The sequence below is a fragment of the Macadamia integrifolia genome, chromosome 6 (genome assembly GCF_013358625.1).
Source record: "Macadamia integrifolia cultivar HAES 741 chromosome 6, SCU_Mint_v3, whole genome shotgun sequence".
NCBI classification, from domain to species: Eukaryota; Viridiplantae; Streptophyta; class Magnoliopsida; order Proteales; family Proteaceae; genus Macadamia; species Macadamia integrifolia.
The window spans coordinates 32,605,906-32,624,123 of record NC_056562.1 but is presented as its reverse complement, the minus strand read 5'-3'; the positions used below and the strand labels follow the sequence as shown (position 1 = coordinate 32,624,123).

The 18,218-nt window shown below is 39.5% G+C and overlaps 1 protein-coding gene across 2 annotated transcripts in view; it reads left to right on the top strand.

The window, feature by feature from the left end:
* Positions 1-399: 399 nt before the first annotated feature.
* The window catches only part of LOC122080919 (protein unc-13 homolog), a 35,053-nt gene continuing 17,234 nt past the window's right edge, over positions 400-18,218 (top strand). The window contains exons 1-12 of one of the 2 annotated variants that reach the window (XR_006140958.1): positions 400-890; positions 957-1,033; positions 7,271-7,541; positions 7,709-7,775; positions 7,863-8,013; positions 9,930-10,094; positions 10,208-10,306; positions 10,628-10,837; positions 10,929-11,030; positions 11,696-11,923; positions 13,376-13,456; positions 18,105-18,197. Coding sequence is in view for 1 of the 2 variants with exons in the window: in XM_042647805.1 (XP_042503739.1) it covers positions 716-890; positions 957-1,033; positions 7,271-7,541; positions 7,709-7,775; positions 7,863-8,013; positions 9,930-10,094; positions 10,208-10,306; positions 10,628-10,837; positions 10,929-11,030; positions 11,696-11,923; positions 13,376-13,456; positions 18,105-18,197 (1,719 nt within the window). In the remaining variant the exon portion in view is untranslated. The remainder of the gene's footprint in view (positions 891-956; positions 1,034-7,270; positions 7,542-7,708; positions 7,776-7,862; positions 8,014-9,929; positions 10,095-10,207; positions 10,307-10,627; positions 10,838-10,928; positions 11,031-11,695; positions 11,924-13,375; positions 13,457-18,104; positions 18,198-18,218) is intronic. The other variant, XM_042647805.1, reaches the window with a different exon arrangement.

Genomic DNA, 18,218 nt, shown 5'->3' with positions numbered 1-18,218 from the left:
AATATGACTATAGATTACCCATTGTCTCAATGATCAAAATCTTATGTTGTACCTTGGGAATTGGGGATTAAGAATTGATACCTCAGAAACCTTAAAAAAATATAACCACAGATTTTTTTGAGGTTAGTAAGTGCAAAACCCTGACATTATTTTTATTAAAATTTGAATTCGAAATTTCACTTGCTTTGTTTAGAGTGATTAATCAATCAGTTTTATCAAAAAAAAAAAAAAAAAAAAAAAAAAAAATTCACCAATCAGGATTCAGGACTCAGAAGGTTTAGGAGGTCTGGAGGTGGAGGCTTGGAGCCACGTGGTATCCTTATTAGGTAGTTCCACATCCACCCATTGCCACATGGCTCATTGATGATTAGTCCGAAGTTGCCATAGTGGTGACGTTTAGTACTGGTCCAAAAAGAAGAAGAGATGATTACGATTGAGGAGTCGCCGGTGCCGTTGTTCATTTCGCGCTTGTCCGACATCTCGCAACCGCGCTCTACTACTTTACCAAAGTTCGAAAGAAAAAAGAGTGCCAGAAAGCGCAGACGCTTATGCTTAGCTGCGAAATTGCTCAAAGTTTTACTTTTGTGTCGTCTCTCTCTCTTCTGAACGAGTTTGTTCAATGGCTTCATTCTGTTAATGTTGTTCTCCAAACTACGCAGCACTCGAACTTCAAAAGTAACATTCTCTTCTGCTCATTTGCTCCTTCTCCGTTCGGATGGAGATCTTACGGTTGCGAGAACGATACCGTTGTGAACGTAGGAAGCTTCTCGATTTCCTTTTGTCTACCAGTTTAATCAAAGAATTTCGAACTCCTTCCGATGATGTCGACTTGTCAGGTGTTGATTTGGATACTATTAGCGCTGATTATGTTCTCGACTGTATAAGATCTGGTAGTTCTCTTCCTTCCACTCTTAAATTTGCTGAATTTGATTTTCATGGCTTAACAAACACTTTAGTTTTGTTTCTAGGTAGAAAGCTGGATATTTCCGAGGCGACTAAAAAATATTACGATGAACTTGGCTACCCAGCAATGGTAACGAAACATGAAGCTCGATGTTATGAATTTTTTGTTTTCATTCTCTTTAGCCTTCATGTGATCAAACTTGAAAAGGGTTGTGTATCTTATTGATTTAACCTCTACTCATAGAGCCATAGAGGAATAGAGGATATATATAAGGATTACATGAGAAACCCTAGCCGATTAGGGTTGAATGGAAAGGAAATATTACATGTGTGGCAATGGAATATTATGGAATATTACATGTGATATAAATGGTAGGTGAACCAAATCATATATAAACTTCCTATATCAGCGAAGATTCTATATATGCTATTACACCCCCTCAAGTTGAGGGTGGGCCGTGCAGATCTTCAACATGTCCCGCATGAACTGGAATCTAGCGGTTGAGGGCCTTAGTGAGGGCATCTGCGAGCTGATCATTGGTGGAGATAAACTGGACATTTAGTTGTTTCTTGGCAACCCGGTCATGAACAAAGTGAAAATCGATCTCAACATGCTTTGTGCGAGCATGGAAGACCGGGTTGGCAGATAAATATGTAGCACCGATGTTGTCACACCACAGGATCTGTGGGCCACCAATGGGAATGCCAAGCTCACAAAGAAGGGATTCTAGCTAGATAAGTTCAGCAGTAGCAACAGCCAGGGCTTTATACTCAGATTCAATAGAGAAGCGGGCAACGGTCTTTTGCTTGCGAGAAGACCAGGATATGAGATTAGAGCCAAGGTAAATTGCATAACCACCAGTTGATTTTCTATCATCACCATTGCCGGCCCAGTCTGCATCAGAGAAGGCCTAGAGAGTGAAGGGTCCAGTAGACCTGGAAAATAATTGACCATGAGATCGGGTATGTTTCAAGTATCAAAAAACCCGCTTCACAAGCCCCCAATGTTCTTCAGTCGGGGCGTGCATGAACTGACAAACACGGTTGACTGGGAAGGAGACATCGGGGGGGTCAGAGTCACGTACTGAAGAGCCCCGACAATCGATCTATAGAGAGTGGGATCAGCCATGGGGTCACCCCCTGAAAGGGACGGTTTTGCAGTGGTAGCCATGGGTGTGAGAACACCTTTGCAATCAGACATACCAGCGCAGTGCAAGAGATCACCAATGTAACGAGACTGAGTAAGGAGTAGTCCCTTTGAGTGGGGCAACGCCTCAATCCCTAAGAAGAAGTGTAATGGACCCAAATCTTTGATAGAAAATTCCAATGCCAGAGATGAAAGGAGCTGTGCAGCCTGAGTAGAGGCGTTCCCTGTAACCAAAATATCATCCACATAAACTAATACATAAAGAAGGAATGAACCATTCCTGTATATGAACAGCGAAGGGTCATTTTGGGAGGCCGCAAACCCAAACCGAACAAGAAAGGTGGACAGCTGATGAAACCATGCGTGAGGAGCCTGTTTGAGGCCATATAATGACTTGTGAAGTCGACACACATGGTGAGGGCGAGAATGATCTGTGAAGCCAGGGGGCTGGGTCATGTAGACTTCCTTATGCAGAACGTCATGCAGGAAGGCATTATGCACATCAAGCTGGCGAATAGACCACCCACGGGTGACAACCAAGGAGATTATGGTGCGAACAGTGGTGGGTTTAACAACCGGGCTGAAAGTCTCGGTGTAATCCACACCATGTTTTTAATGAAACCCTTTCGCGACGGGGCAAGCCTTGTAGCGCTCAAGGGAGCCATCAACCTTTCTCTTAACACGGTACACTCATTTGCAACCAACTAAATTTTGATTCGGAGAGGGTGGAACTAAGGACCATGTGCCATTCCGAACCAAGGCATTGAACTCCTCAGTCATAGCGGTGCGCCATTCAGGGGATTTATTTGCCTGAGAGAAGCAGGTAGGCTTAGGGGAGGATAAAGAGTGGGTGTTGGTTAAGAGGGCTTGAGGCGGTTGGGGTCTGGGGCGCAGGGTCATGGGATGGGTCTTTGTAGAGGGTACAGGTGGAGAGGGTGAGGGTAGTGATGTGGTTAAGGTAGTGGTGGGGGCTGGAGGAGAAGTGGGGTATAGGTCGGTGGGATGCCTAGTGTGGCGTGGAGGTGAGGGCGGTGATGTGGATGATGGGTTGGGGTAAGGCTGGCGATGCGGTGATGGCAATGAGGGTGATGAGGGCGGTGATGGGGGAGGTATGATGGGTGAAGGGGAGAGAGTAGTGTGGGTTGGCAATCGTGAGGGCTGAGCACAGGTAGGTACAACAGCCCAAGGCGTGGTGATAGAGGTGCTCTGAGATGGGTGAGGACCAAGAATAGAGGGTGTGGAAAAGGGCAAAGAGGACTCATCAAAGCGGACATACCTTGCGACGTAGAATTTGTTAGAGACACGATCAAGGCATCTATAGCCATGATGAGATGGACTGTACCAAGGAAAACATAGGGAGTGGATTTGAACTCCATCTTATGACGATTATAGGGACAAAGGAATGGGTAGCAGAGACACCCAAATGTGCCAAGGAATGTGTAATCAGGAGCTTTGTGAAAAATGAGTTGGAAGGGGGAGAGATGGTGGGAGACCGAAGACGGCATTCGGTTGATTAGGTAGACTGCTGTTTCAAAAGCAAAATGCTTGTATTGTATGGGAATTGAACTATGGGCCAGCAGAGAGAGTCCCGTCTCAGTAATGTGTCTATGACGGCGTTCAACCAACCCTTGCTAAGCATGGGTGTGAGGACAAGATAGCCTATGGGATATGCCTATTTTGGAGAAGAAGGTGGGGAGGGTACGAAATTCACCACCCCAATCGGTTTGAACTTGTTTAATTTTATGCGAGAGTTGCCTTTCAACAAGGGTTTGAAAAGTTTTAGAAGTAGAAAAGACTTCAGATTTATTCACTAAGGGATAAAACCATATAAATTTAGTAAAATCATCCATAAAAATTACAAAGAAACGATGCCCAAAGATGGAGGATGCAAGTACTTCTTTATTATCATTTGCTGCTTGTTGTGGTTGTAAAGTAGAACTAGAATCACAAGTGATCCTAATCCCAGGCAGGTTCTCAAAATCTGGCTGAATAGGGAAGATGCCCTTCAATAGGTTTGGTTCTAAGCAAACAAATAAAAGGAAGATAAGAAAAGAAAGAGAATTTGATGGAGGGTTGAGAAGGGTGGAAGAAGAATTAGGGAATGGGTATCTCACCCCTCAAGTTTAGGCATCTCACCTAGGGCACTTCACCCAACTGCATCCCACAACACAACAACATAAACCATATTTTTTTCTTTAACTCAAATCTGTCTTCTCATTATAATTGATGGGCTTTAAATAGCCTTACATTGCTTGGACACAAAGACACAATAAAAAAGGAAACTAAAGCTAAAAATAAAACCTTCTAATAACTTCTAACTTGCTAACCAAGTAAGAGTAAATTAGAAACTAACAACTAATGATAAAAAGGAATCTAAGCTGAGTTACAACTAGCTCAGTAAGAAAATAGAAACTAACTAAAAAAGGAAACAAATCTTCCTAAGTTACAAAGCTTACTTGCCAGGATAAAGCAAAAAAATAAAAATAGAAACTAATATCTAATATCCTAACAAGTGCTGGCAGCATCTTTCCCAAACCAGCTGTCAATATTGGACCCCAAGGTACTGTTCACGTGAACAGTACCTACGTGAACAGTAACAGCAGGTTGGCTGATCCGATTGGAGAAAAATAAGGCTGGTTCGATGTATGAAACTGAACCAGAATTGGGCCAGCATTGAATTCTCTTTTTGACTGCTCGATCTACATCAGGTTGTCTCAATATATAGGCCATAAGGATGTTGAACTATCATATTGTGTTCCATGGGTTTCATGTTGGTGGTTACGTATTTGATGCAGTGGGCGCTAACATGAAACCCTCCTTAACTGCAGCATGCCTAAAGGCATCCTGTTTGAATCCACCATAACTTCATGGGCTAATCAAAACCCAATTATTTCAACTCTTTATGGAACTTTGAAATAAAAGACTCAATTCGAACTTCCCCAAAAAGCCCAACCAAATTATTTAATTAATTTTCCAATTCAGTTTTGTAAAACCTACTAAAGCCATTACTAGTGCTGGTCTTGCACTCCTGCCTATGCAGGGTCCTGGGAGGGGTGAGTTTGGAGACCATTGTAATCTCCCACATTTTTTTTTGGTGCAAAGTGCCCTCTCTCAAGACTTAAACCCAGGCATTTTACTTGGCATTCCAAACATTTTACCATTGTTCCAAGCAAAGGGCCCTAATTATGTAAACCTACGGAACCTATTAAAATCATATTTCATATTAATAGTAATATTTGGACTTACCTATAAATGGTACTTTTAAGATTTTAAGACGAATACTAAAGTATGGTTTACTAAATAAATAAAAAAAAATTATTATTAAAATGCTGAGAAAATTCTATGTACAAAGTAAATTAACAATATTTTAGTAAAAATATTCCTGCATCATTGCCTCACTAGATGAAAAAAAAACTCAATGCAAGTTTTGTGGAACAAGTCACTAATAAGCTGCCATTGCAATTTTTTTAAGGATGGAATTAGTATAAAACTTCTGAGTCATCTCTACATCCTTAGCTGTTTTCATCTCATGGATTCTTTTGTTATTTCCTTAGTTCTTAAACCGCCTTGGAGAATTTTCTTCAACAAGAGTTGATTTAATATCTTCATCTTGCTTTGGCTCTTGGACAATCTTAGTATAATTGTACTTCCAAGTTCATGATTGTCTTTGAAGTCGATTGAACAAAAATCTTTTTCTGCCCATTGATTAAAGATCGTGAAGTCTGTCATATATACAATACTCACAGTCTTGAATCTTCGATTTAGGAGCAGTTAATACGACAACAACAATCGGCTACATGGATCTTTGCTCTCTGATCGACTCTATTCGAAGTCATATGTGGTAGAAGTCCTAACGCTATGCATGCCATTCCTTATCACCTCTCTTAGAGTTATTTTATGCCTGCCTCTAGCTCATTTAGCTCCTTCAATGTGGATCATATCAATCCTTCGCACTGGAGCTTCCATAGGCCATTGAACGTGGCCATGCCACCTCAAAAGACTCACTTAGCTTATCATGGATTGAAGCTACTCCCAACTCAGCTCTAATGTGGTCATTCCCTACTTTGTCTTTCATAGTTTTGCCACAGAGCCATCTCTGACATCCTCATCTCCACTACACTTAGTTCATCTATATGCCACTTCTTAAGTGCCCAACATTTTGCCCCATACATCATAGCAGTTTGGATGACAGTCTTATAAAATTTTTCTTTAAGCTTTAAAGGAATACGCCAATCGCACGACACTCCGGGCACACCTCTCCACTTCAACCAACCTATTTTACTTTTCTGGGCAACATCATGCTCTATATTCCCTTCCTTATTTATGAAGAGCAGTCAAGACATTGATTGTTATTCCAGAAATTTTGGTGCATCTATACTGCTATGAACACTGGAAAATCCTAAGAGTTAAGTTGAGAAATATTCATGGAGAACATTACCATATTAAGGTGTTAAACCATATCTGTCGATTCTATCTCGTATTTATAATTTCACGTTTATGCTAGTCTATCTGCAGAAGTTAGAATGGGGTGCTCCAGTACTAGATTGTTCTTCTTCTTCTTGTTTTCTCCTTTTCTTTTGTGGAGGATGAATAACAACTTTTCTTAGAAAAAGGAGTGCTAACAGTACAACAATTGCCCCCCCCCCCCCAAAAAAAAAAAAAAAAAGGTACAACAATGATTGGGAGAATATTCAGCCTAAGCTGCAGTCAAAATCATAACAAAGAAAGAGAACTAGGAAAACAAGAACAGAAAAAGAGGAAAAGAGGCCACAATCTGATGAAGATAAACTTTCCCAAAAACACTAGCAAGGATGGAGTATGCTTGCTTGGTTAGCTTTTCAGCTTGGCCCTGGCTGTCCCTTGGCTTCAATGGAAAGGGGTATTTGCTTGTGACACCAAACGATTAAGTGAATGTTATATGTTTTCAACTGACTATGGTCACTCTGCTGCCGTGGAACTCTTTTGTTCTTCTCGTTTCTTACCCCTGTTAATTGATCTAATTCATTTGAGCTTTCCTGTTACTTGGCTTAAATTTTTCATTCCTCTCTTTTGATGACACTTTTCAGCCCCATTTCATTGGAAGGATCTTTCATTTTCTTCCCCCTTTTTAGAGGGAAAGAAGCTTTGGTTGTTCTATGTAAAGTCATATGAATTTGATACTGGATAAGCGTAAAATGTGCTTTTTTACCGAAATGAAGCAGATATAATTTTTTTTTACAGATTAATTCTCCATCAGGAAGTTCGTACCTTCTTATTTCAGATCCGTTGTTTTCTGGATCTCCGCCTCAGCGTGTGCCTCCTCAAATTGACCTTAATCCCAGGACTAGTTATTCGTCATGCTCATTGAATCAATCGAGCACTTCTGTAGTTGAGGAAATTAAAAATTCTGAGGAAGAAAATGAGGTTAGGCGTACTGCTGCAGAAACTGCATCTTGTGAACCTAGAAATGACGCTGTTCTTCCCTCATTAGGCTTCCCAGTCTTGAGTACAGGTATCAGTTGTAACTTGCTTCTGAATATTTGTAGGTCCTTTTTTTTAATTATTTATTTTATTGGGTAATCGTTTCATGATGTCTCTATCAATTGGTGAATTTGTTAAGTGGATCTATCTGCTTTCATCTTTCCCTTGTACTGATAAACTGTTGTAAGATCTTTGAAGGACTATCTGATGATGATTTGCGGGAGACAGCCTATGAGATATTTATTGCTTCTGTCATCCTTTCTGGGTAAATATCTCTTTCTTCTATATATTATGTATTTGAACATTCAGTGTGTTTTGTGTCCATATTCCACTCTCTTCTTTGGACAACTAGGGTTCATGTGTATTCTTTTGAGGACAAGAAGAGGGAAAAGAAAACTAGAATATTCTCAAGGCTGAGGAGTAGAAGAGAGAAAGTAAATTCACAACCCCAGTCAACAAATGACCATTCTGATCTGCTTGACATCATGCGTGTTCAAATGCAGGCAAGCCATAATACACTTTGTCTTTTTTATCTTAGCAGTGATTTTTATTTTCTTAAATTTGTTATTCTTTAACTTTGAGAATTTTTTTGGTATGCTCTCTAACAAAAGACTGGTGAGCAGATTTTCATTCCAGAAAAGTACAGGATCCATGATGCAGTTCCCTTGTGATGAGTGAAACTAAGATCTAAGTAAATCCAAGCACACAATTTTCCTGAACATACAGGCTGCCTTACTTAGGACAGGCTGTCCAGATAAGCTTGTCAAGACGGTCCAAGTTTCTGCTATGTGGCAGATCAGGTGGTTCCCAAATTTTGTTGACAAATAGACCTAAAGGTCCCAGACTCTGGGTCAAGTTTTAGCTCAAACAGAGTTCGCCAAGTGGCAAAATAAAGCTCTGAAGAATTTAGGGACTACATGAGGGTGCATGGGCATACATGGATGGTTGAAAAATAGAACGATTGTGCAAATATATCGGAGGGTATTTGATTGCATGAGGTCCTGAAATTTGACATGTGAGTGATCAAACCCTAGACCTATGACCTATCTATCCTAAGGTCAGAATTGCCACATCATCCCACCACATGGCTAAAATTGGTGGGCCACCCTTATCAGGTCGCCTGTCTAAAGCAACTTTTTCCTGAGCAGAATATAAACTTGGAAGGAAAATTATTGACAATGAAATGCAGTTTGTGAGAAAATAAGTGTGAGTTTACAGCTTAGTGTTGATCAATTTCAAGGCAGTTGGGTATCTAGAATTGTATGCAAGCATCCTTAGAATATTTAAAGCTAACTGAGATCCGATTTGCCAGTGTGTCTCAGCCATACGGTGATACGGTCTGTTATCTTAGTTTGCCCAGGAAGATAATGTAAGGCTAGGTGACACTCACCCTAACCCCAGACAGGACCACAACACCACCACATTAGGTACTGACTATTGACTTAATAACAGAATCTGTAAACTAATGTAACAGCAACCAAATAATGTTTACGACAGTCCCTTATACCTTCAGTAATACCCAACAACAGTAGAATATAACCCCACTAATTATCATAGCAAGTAGCAGCTAAAAATCCCCTAACCGCAGGCCAAAACTGATACTTGAAACCCAGAAAATAGGTTACTTTAATAACTCAGATATCACAGATAGATCAGGCAGGGTTTACCAAACGGATGCAGCTGTATACAATAGGAATCGGATCTCAGAGTTTTAGCTTAATCTGAAGGCTATATGGGAAGGTGCAGCAGTTCTTGATTTAGGTCAAGAATTTGGAGAATTCTCAAAACTCAGGAACCAGGCCTCTGAAGAGGCTGATCGAGTGGAGCCTGTGGGGTGACTGTTTGAACAGCAAAAGATGGGACTCAATGGATCAGGAAGTTGGGAGATCTGGGGTCTTCAGTAATCTGCCAGAAGTCTCCAGGAAACCAGTATCGCATGGACTGGTTTGAGTGCTTCAGGTCTTTAAACAATGGCAGCAACTTGAGGGGTTTTAATGGAGATATCAGAAGATAAATAGGATCCAAATCAGGGTCCTTGGTTGGCAGAAAAACAAAAGGGAGAATAGGGAAGAAGTGGGGATCAAGTTGAGAAGAAGGGAAGGGGAGGAAAAAAGATAATGGGTCTCTCACCCGAGGTATCTCACCTCTAGCCTCTCTGAGGAGTCAGGACAATAACAATGTACAATGCAAGCTTCTATTTTCTTCATTAAATTGTGGGGTAGAAGTTCAACCAGCGGGTCTATTACAATGTATAATGCTTGGGTAAGAACAAAAAAAGGAAAATAATGAAAAAGGAAAGTCTAAGACTTGTGGGGAAAAAGACTTAATCCCCAAGTAACTACATGGTATGTCTCTGTAACCATGGTTTTTTTTCCCCCTTCTATTTCTCGTTTAATTGGTTATTGTTTTTCTTTCCTAGATCTCTGAAGCAATGAATACATTGATTTGGCGAAGGTTGACAGAATTCACTTCAAGGACATGTGAACATATTGATATCCCTCAAATCTCATTGGAGCTCTTAAGTGGCATTTGCAAGTATGATTTTCATAATGAGAAGTCGTTTATACAGTGGAAGAAGAGACAGGTAATGATCAGCCTTACACAGTGCTTAACTTGCTGGTGTTCTTTGGTTCTTAACTTAGAAGTCTATGACTCTGTCTTGCTAATATTTGTATGTTTTGCCAATATTTCTCGCAGGCAAATATTCTTGAAGAAGTTCTATACCATTCTGTAAGCCCTATTACTGCCGAACATGTAGCTATTAGAAGTTCCCTCAAGAAAATTAGAGATTCTGAGGTATGTTCTTTATTTCGATACATGTCGACTTTGATTAAGTGTTCAAATTTTTTTGTTCATTGAAGTGGCATTACTTGTTTTTTGTTTTTTCCCTCTAGTGTCCTCCCAGATACTCTACATTAAGGAACAACTATGATTCTTCATTTGGGCGTAGTTGTTTAAAATACCATCTTGGGTAGGGTTGTACAGTAAACATTACATATGTCCTCTATAAGTATCAACATCAAGAAACCATACATTTAATCAATTAATTTTCTTCAACTCCTCTTTCAGTCAGATTTCTGCAAATAATGAATCTGCTTGGTTAAATTTATGTCATAGGAATGGAACATCAGAATGTATCCTTCTGAAAATGCAGATGTTCTGCTGGTCATTAAAAGTTTTGCCTCTAAGTTGTCATCTGCTCCTGTAAGATTTGGTATTCAAGGTGAAACCTATAACTGGACAGGTGGCTATCACTTGAACCTTAAGCTCTATGAGACATTACTCTCTAGTGTTTTTGATATTCTTGAAGAAGGCCAGCTCATTGAGGTATTTATGATCTTCCTCATGGTGATTTAGTGGGATATATTGTATTCTGGTTCCTAATTATGCTGACATTGTTCTTTGGGATCTTTGTCAGGAAGCAGATGAAATTCTTGCACTCATCAAATTGACCTGGTCTACTTTAGGCATCACCCAGAAGATGCACCATCTGTTATATGGGTGGGTACTTTCTCAGAAGGTATTCTTCTTCTCCTAAGAAAACATTGAGTTTGACATTTGCATATCATGGCTTTTTGGTGGTAGAATCATGGAACTGATTGCCCAACAAAGTGGCAAATTCTAGGTTCTCAATGTACATTGTTTTTCGTGTAACATAGTTTATTTTTGGGTCACCAGATCTTGCAGATACCTTTTCTATTGCTGATATTCTAATGCAACCAAATGTTAGTAACATTGCAACTGAAAACTTTTATATATGCCTGGTTGCTACCTTTCTATGTAATGTGAGTCATGTTTTTTGATAGTTATTAAGTGGCTCTCTTGCTATTTGATATGGCATGGTACTTGAGATACAAAAGTGGGCCTTTTTTCCCCCTAAAAGAATTCACTATTGACTATTAAGTGAATGGCTTTTGAAGAATATTTAGAGAAATCACTTCAGTTATCCACCAATCCCACAAAAAAGGACTAGGAGAAAAATCTTCTCCAAAACATAGTTTTGTTCAATCACAATCACAATCACAGCTCATTTTTAGGGATATGTTATACTGCAAGTTTGATACTGCGGATGCACCTGCACCTACAATTGCATTTCTAAACTTTGCCACATTAGGAATATTGTATGCTGTAAGTTTGATACTTCCAATTGACATCTCTCTCTTTCCCCCCTCCCCTTCCTTTTAGTTTGTTGAGACAGGTGACCTTCAGTTCCTAGAATATGCAACTTCGGAATTGCAGAAAGTTCTTGCCAGTGAGGATGGTAGAAAGGAAGCGGCATATTTGGATAGCCTTATTTGTTCAATAGTAATTAACGGCAGAAAATTAGATCATAGTTTACTTGATGCTGTTTTTGTGTCAATTAGCATCTGGTGTGATAGAAAATTGCAGGACTATCATCTTCATTTTAGTGAGGTTTGCTACTGCTCTTTATTTTACATCTTCTTATTAATCAGTTTAATTGCTCTATTGACTATGCTTTTTTTTTTAACTACACAAAAAAGGACAAGAAATACTTGACCATTCCATCATTTGCTTCGCTTCTACTCTTTGACTATTTCATGATCACTCCATACACTTGTGAGACACTGGTTTCATTTTAGCTGTTTTCCTGCATGTTGAAGGAATTTTACAATATACTTTTTCTATTTATCTAATTTCTTTGGAAAAAAGGGACCATAACCTGGTCTAAGTCACATTTTCAGAGGGTCCCAGGAGGGATGGATTGAGGTTTCTCCCGACATTTGGCACTTCTTGCACAAAGTGGCCATCCTATATCTCAAGCCTCTCTATCTTCACACTGGCAGCCTGAGCTTTTACCGTTGCACCAAGCTGTGACCCCTCTCTATCTAAAAAAAAAAAAAAAAAAGCATACTAGTGCATGAGGCTCCCGCCACTGTGGGGTTTGGGGAGGGTCATAATGTACGTAGCTTTACCCCCGCTTCGCGGAAAGGCTGTTTCCTAACTCGAACCTGCGATTGCTAGATCACAATGGAGCAACCTTACCATTGCGACGAGGTCCGCCCTCCCTTGTCTATCTAATTTTTTAGCTTGACAATATTGATTTATGCATTTTTATGTTGGATTGATGTTAGTATCTTCATCTGTCACAGTTATAGTATCTTCATCTCTCACAGTTCCTTTCTCTCTCTTCTCCAGAGGCGACTCCCTACTCCCTCAAAGTTTTATTTTGATACCTCCTTCCTTGTATCTTGTTCTCCTTATGCTTCATTTTCAATTTTTTATTTTTTTGGGTGAATAAATAATTAATTACCAAAAGGTGAAAGAGATACACCCCCCCTCTAGAAGAAGGGGGGAAAAATAGAACATTTGAACAAAACCGCACCCGCACCAGAACGAATGGGGGAGGTCCCAAGGGCAGCTATAAGCCTATTTCTAGGAGAATCAATACATGTAGACTGTAGAGGAAACCAAATACATCTTGCTTTTAACATCAAATAGGATAGAGTCCCAGATCTGCTGGAAGGGTCTGGACTTGGGAGTCCATCTTCTGAGATTGTGCTCCACCTAAATGTGATAAATAGCAGCACAAAAAGCAGGCTTACCCACGTGATCACAAACTGAGTTGCCTCCAATGGACATGTCAACCCAAATCCATTCACGCTCGAAGGGCAAAGTCATTTTCAATCCATTATTTAGCATATAATCTGATATATGACTTAAAGCGCCTAGAGTTGAGAACTACAGCTACCACAAAACATGTTGCCTAATGGTGGCTAAAGCAAGATGCTGCTCATTTACTTTCAAACAGTCCATTTTTGTTGATTGCCATGTACACTGAATTTCCAGTTTTTGTTAAACTCTTTGGCTTTCACTAATAACCCGTATACAATTTGTTTTCTTCAGAAACCTATTTTCTTTGGAAGGGTGGTGACCCTGATAACGTTAGTTGGAGTACCAACTGCTGATGAGAGCGGTGATATAAAGGTTTGTGGAAGAGCTATTTTATTACCATGACATAAGTTCTTCATATGCTTGCGTTTCCATTTAATCTATTGGAATCATGTTTCTTGTACCTAGGTTATCCCTTCCTTCAATGTATGTTGTCGATTCTTATATTTCGTTAATTTTGTGATTCCCACTTCCTGCCCCTCCTTTCTGTGAAATGTTCAGGTATTAAAACTTAGTGGCAGGGGCATATAAGACAAATCTCTTTATAAGGAACAAAATAAAGAACTAATGAAACACTCCTTGGATGGGATACATTCCTGTACTATCATAAAAAAGTGCTTTGTTCATGGTCTCAAACTGATTTTTATCCTAAAAAAACTACTTATCAAGCGGTCGAAACAGCCTCTCGAAATTCTTGGGTTAAGGCTATGTAGTTCTCGCCCCTCCGGACCTTGCACATGCGGGAGCCTCGTGCACCGGGTATGATGGAATTCACTATAAATGTGAACTTGGCACTATGGAAGGTAACAAGACCTTGAACTTGCATCCCAGTACCATACGGACCAGTGGGATTGTTTAGTTGTAAGAATATGGTGTGCATCTTCAACTTATGGATTTAGATTTGTAATTTTTTATTTTTTATATATATATATATATATATTTTTTTTTATTTTGGAAATCAGAAGTCTATGGAGTACCCCTTTTTTTGGGGGGGGGTTGAAGGTGATAATTTTGAAACTACCCTGACCTCTCTGGTGAATTTGTCTCATTATATAGAAAGGATTTCAACTCAACTGGACTTAGCCTTATCCCAACTGAATGGGTTGGCCACATGAATCCTATTTCTCCAATCAGTTCTATTCAAAACCATACAAGATTCAGAGTTTGAATAAAATTGGTAAGGTACAAATATAGAGAATGATAGAATGGAATAATTGCAAACAAGGAAGTGCATCTCCTATAGGATTCTATACAAAACAAATCATAGCCCTATCATGCCCCGGCAAGTTGAGCAGGGGGAAGAAGCCATGGTCAGCTTGGACTTGGACCAAAGAAATTGGAAGTAAGGTACCGTCAAATCCTTGGGTGAATATATCAGCTAACTGATCCTGACTGGAAACAAAACAAACCTGAAGCTGCTTCCAAGCAACACGTTCACGAATAGAATGGTAGTTAGCTACAATGTGATGTGTTTGAGCATGAAACATCGGATTAACAACAAGATATGTAGCTGAGAGATTGTGATGCAGATTAATCACCAAAAAAGGTTTATTTTATTAAGAATAAGCCTAGGGTTGGGTTCCATATATGTTGGGCCTTTGATCCCATGTGTTTTGAGTGTAATAGATCACTTTTATTGGTCTAAAAGGGGGCGCTAAGATTGAGTACGAGATTACTAGTTAGTTTCCTCTTTTCATTAGTTTCCTTTTTAGTTGGGTTTGATTTGAGTTATATTTGTTTCCTTAGGAGTCAAGTTATTAATTGAGTCAAGTCATTAGTAGTTAGTTTCCTTTTTCAACTAGTTTCTAATTTCATTTATTTTTTAATTTCAATTTTTAGTAACTATTGTATTAGGAGAATATTTGGTTTCCTTTTTGAGGAACCTTCTATTTTGTGATTCCCTCCCCCATTAACATTATAAATAAAGAAGAGGAGGCTCCTAAAAGCCTAGAATGATTTTGATAAAAAAATAATGGTTGTTGCTATTGTCTTCTTCATGAAGAGTTGTCTTGTGTTTGATCAAGGCTGGTGGAATTGGTGTTTGATCCAATTGACTCCTTGCGGCATGAAGTCTAGGAGGTCTACTTCAAGTATTATTCTCTTAAGTTTTTATATCTCTTTCAAGACTTATTAGGGCTGCAAAATCAGGTATGTAATCTATCACTCTGCTGCCCAGAAATTTCTGCAAAACAGAGCATCCACCCCTGCTGGAATGACTGGATCTGAGTATCTGATTGGTCCAGTTTTTTGATCGAAGGTTCCTCCCCGTACTAGTGAGGATCGACCCAAATATTGGCTGATTCTGCTCAGCCATTGATGAGATATCAGAAATCTCCGGATTTTTGTCTTTTAGTGAACTGAAGTTTCTATTTTCTGGATTCTGGTTCTGCTGGTTTGAATAGTGTTTTCTGGACTGCTGTTCTTAATTTTCTGTTAACTTAAATCTGAACGGACTCCCATATGTTCCTGGTTTAGTCCTAAGAATCATTGTTGGATTAGACTCTGCTGTTATTCTCTTGAGATCGATAACCTGTTGTACTGCTGAATGTCTATTCTGATTTCTGAAGACTGTTAGCACTTTAATTGTCTCTGGATTAGTTATAAACTGCTACTGGTTTGTTTAATCCCTGTATTGCTGTTCTGTGGGTTCGGTACTGTTTCTGGGTTGTTGCTGAATTTAATTTCTGATACATGGTTGGGGTTGGTTTTGGTTGTTCTTTGTTTTAAAAGTTCCTGCAGTTTTGGGTCTAATTGGGTGTCCAATTTAGTCCTACATTAGATTGTAATAGTGTAGAATAGGAGTCAATGACAAACATTGGTACTCTGCTTCAATGCTGCTCATAGAAACCATTGGCTGTTTCTTAGAACCCCAAACAAAGATGTTATTGCCAAGAAAAACGCAGATACCAGAAAACCAACGATCTTCAGGACCCCTAGCTAATCAGCATCCATAAAGGCTGGCAAAGTAGGAGTGAAGCAAATAACATAGAATCAAGAAAGTGCCTTTCAAATGCCATAAAATATGTTGCAGAGCTGCAAAATGCTCAAGCTTAGGAGTGTGCATAAGATGAGAAGCCTGATTACAGAAAAGGAAATCTCAGGCCTGGTTGTAGTAGCACATTGCAAGGTCCTGACACTATAGAAAGGTTCACTGGCATGAAGAGAAAGGCAAAAACCAGGAAAACAGGAGCCGGGATCTTCTTTGCCTCTTAACATGTTGTCCCGCTTTATTAAGTCCATGATATATTTGGTCTAAGTGAGACTGTGAGAATAATAATCGGGCAAGGATTTTGCAGGTCACATCCCGTGGACACAGAATTTTCTGAGAAAACGTACGGTCAACAGGCCCTCGCCTTAGCACACCACAACAAAACTCAAAACTAAACTCTTCAATTCGTTGTTTAATCTAAATCCTTACTAATCCAATAGTAGGGTACGTGCATATAAATAGAAGAAGAAACCTATTCTAATTTGGAAAGTGAAAACAATTAGGAAACTATATCCTATGTGGCTCTCTCTCCTACTTAATTTACCCAAATAAAATAAAAGATTACATGTTCATGCCAAAATATCCTACTAGAGCACAAAACCCAATTGGACCCTGTTCATCTCGGTCTGGATGGCCAGAAGGGTCAAGCCTGTTCAGCCAAGAATCTGCATCACCCATGGTTGGACGATCTTCAATCCGTAGTATGTTTCTACTCGTTCCTTTCTACATTTGATCTGAGTTTGGTGTTCATCCAACCAGCCACTTGTGAGGTCTAGCTATTTTTCCTTGAGTTTCTAATTCTGGATTTTTATTTCCATTTTTTTGTCCTTGCTTGTTTCTCCCAATCCAACCATAATCTTGCTTTGATATTTTAACCACATTGTCACCTGATAAGCGTCTCCATATTATCCATGTTCATTTTCTGCCATATACCCTCAGTTTCTGGTTCACTGTGGTTCTGCTTTCTAGTGTTTTGTCTTTTCAACCTAGCAAACATCATCACAGGAGTTCAATGTACTTCCATGCCAGAAAATAGTGACCATGGCCTAAATGTCTCCTATCAAATTGGGATCCAATAATAGAAATCGAAAGGTGAGGAGCTTTGGTTTGAAAAAGTCCAAACTAAGAGCTTAAGCTATTAGCTAGAGAGAGGGCACTGGTACATGAAGCCAACCAAGGTTCCGGAGTTAGTCAATGTGTGATTGTTCCTAACACCCCCTCATGTGTTGCCCCTCTTTTGAGTGGCAGACTGGCAGTACACCATACATGAGGCATTTGTGATGCTTTTTTTTGGTGGATGTACATGGATGCAACATTGATGTAGTGGTCCTAGTGGTTTTGATACCATTATAATTCTGAAACCACTGTGACCTCTCTGGTGGGTTTTTTCTCTTTATATAGAAAGGATTATACCGGAGCTCGAGTAAACTTCGTAGGGTACAAATAGAGTTAAGTGATACGATGGAAAGTGAATTGTGGACTAGGAAGTGTATCACCTATAGGATTCTATACAAAACAAACCATATCTCTATCAGGAGGAGGGGTATACTTCATGATTACTTTTACCTTCTTACAGCTGTTTTGTCTAACTCTATGTGCACTGTACAGCTAACTTTTACTTATAATAAAAAATCTGTTGAGTGGGAAAAAGAAACAGATTCACAATCAATATGGAACCACATTCTAAATCTGCATTATGCGTACCAAGATTTCTGCAAAGCTTTTGCCATGCAGTGAAGCAAATAATCCATATATTTTATGGGAAAACAAGCCATTGTAAAAGGCAAAAATAACCACCTTATCACCTTTTTCCATTTGTATCTACCTTCTCTACTGTGGCCTGGATTGTTTTGAGTGTCTGAGGAGGATCTTTCTGCATCTGCTCTGCATTATGTGTTGCTCCTTTGCTGTTCTATATTGTTGTCTAAGGTCCCTTTTTATGTCCTTATTTTTTTTTTGGTGTCATAATTGCAGTTAACTAGAGCTGATACTGAAGCTGTTAGTGAAATGACTTCTATGCACTTCAAAGGCTATGTCGAAAACTCCATTCAAGCCGCATATAAGAGAGTGAGTTTTGTTACTTAGTGA